Below are 1,431 nucleotides of genomic sequence, written 5' to 3'. Positions count from 1 at the left end.
AGTTCTGTTCCAGGTTGTCAGGAAATGCCTGCTCAGGCCAGAAGTTCCCCGGGCACAGCCGGGGCGTTCCCAACCATCCAGATCTCTGCGCGCTGCACTCTGCCTTTGCCAGGCAGCAACGGTTCTTGCTACAGCCATGGAGCGCCCAGGCATCCAGCTCGTTGCACTTGTGGAAAGGCAATCTCCATTGCCATGGGATGTCAAGGGCAAAAGAGGAGGCTCTCTCAAGTCTGGAAACCACGGAGAAAGCCATAGTTTTACCGAGGGAGGAAGGGTTCTGCATACTCTGCTGGTTGGGACTGGAGAAGAGGGAAGGAGGGAAGAAAGATGACTCTGTTGCGGAGCTGATGCCCGATGTCTTTATTGAGATAATCAAGGGGAAATGGAGCAGAGGAGAACTTCAGCAATGCCTTTTGGAGGCCGAGTAAAGCTCAGGGAAGAGGCGGCAAGTGAGGGGAAAGCAGAGCAAGGGAAGGGAAGACAGAGGTTTCCTGGGCAGAGAGAGAAGGGCAGCGCGGGCCCCTTCCTGCAGGCGGAGCGGCCGGAGCTGGGCTCCTGTGCAGAGCAGAGCCACGCTCTCGGGGCTGTGTGCAGGGCTTTCCTGGAGGCTGCTGGCGCTGGAGCAGGGGCAGGCAACGCAGGGGCTTCAGCATAAGAGATTGCCACGTCCCAGAGCCCCGCAGAGCCCCCGGCCCAGCCCTGCCCAGCCATAGCCCCCCAGCCCCAGGGAGCCCCCAGAAGCGATGGGCACGCTGGCAGCGCTGAGAGAGCTGCCCACGGCAGCCGAGGCGCTGGAGCCCACGGCTGTGCTCTGCGGGAAGGAGCTGAGGATCGGGCCCGGCAGCGTCACCAGCACTGGCGAGGGCTGGATGGCAACGCTGGAGTCGGCGCAGCGCAGGACGCACGGCTCGTTGCAGCTGTTGGCGAGCGGGGTTGGGCCGCAGGCAGCGGGCAGGCACGGGCTGTAGCACGACATGTCTGCTGGAGGGAGGAGAGCCTGCGGGACCCACACAGGGAGCAGAGGCCATGAGCTGCCGGGCCCCGTCAGGCGCCAGCTCCGCGCCTCTGGCAACGGGCGCTGCCTGGCCAGGGCCAGGGAAAAGCCTTCCCTCCTCCCGCACCATCCCACCTCCCAGCAGAGGGGAGCACAGGGCATCCTGCAGCCTGGAGCCCTGCTCACAAGGACCCCGCACAGGACGGGAGCAGTCCCCCTCCAGCTGCTCTGCTGCCTCTGGGTGCTCCTTTACCAGGGGATTGCCTGCTGGCCCTGAGGGCATTTCACTGCAGTCCTCCTGCTTGCTCCTGAAGGCTTGGTGGGGAAGGCCCCTGGAGAGAGTCCTCCTTAAGCCCCTTCCCAGAATGCGAATATGGATGCTGGGTTTTCAGGTGGCTGGAGCACAGCCTTGACGCTGTGGCCTTAGGCAGGGGAAG

At 63.8% G+C, this 1,431-nt stretch overlaps 1 protein-coding gene across 1 annotated transcript; it reads right to left on the bottom strand.

The window, feature by feature from the left end:
* Positions 1-450: 450 nt before the first annotated feature.
* Positions 451-1,015, bottom strand: LOC136021520 (beta-keratin-related protein). The gene has a single exon (XM_065693835.1). The coding sequence runs from the start codon at positions 974-976 to the stop codon at positions 647-649; it is 330 nt and encodes a 109-aa protein (XP_065549907.1). The 5' UTR covers positions 977-1,015; the 3' UTR covers positions 451-646.
* Between the last annotated feature and the right edge of the window lie 416 nt (positions 1,016-1,431).

The sequence above is a fragment of the Lathamus discolor genome, chromosome 13 (genome assembly GCF_037157495.1).
Source record: "Lathamus discolor isolate bLatDis1 chromosome 13, bLatDis1.hap1, whole genome shotgun sequence".
NCBI classification, from domain to species: Eukaryota; Metazoa; Chordata; class Aves; order Psittaciformes; family Psittacidae; genus Lathamus; species Lathamus discolor.
Note: the sequence above shows the minus strand (reverse complement) of the source record. Positions and strands in the feature narration are given on the sequence as shown.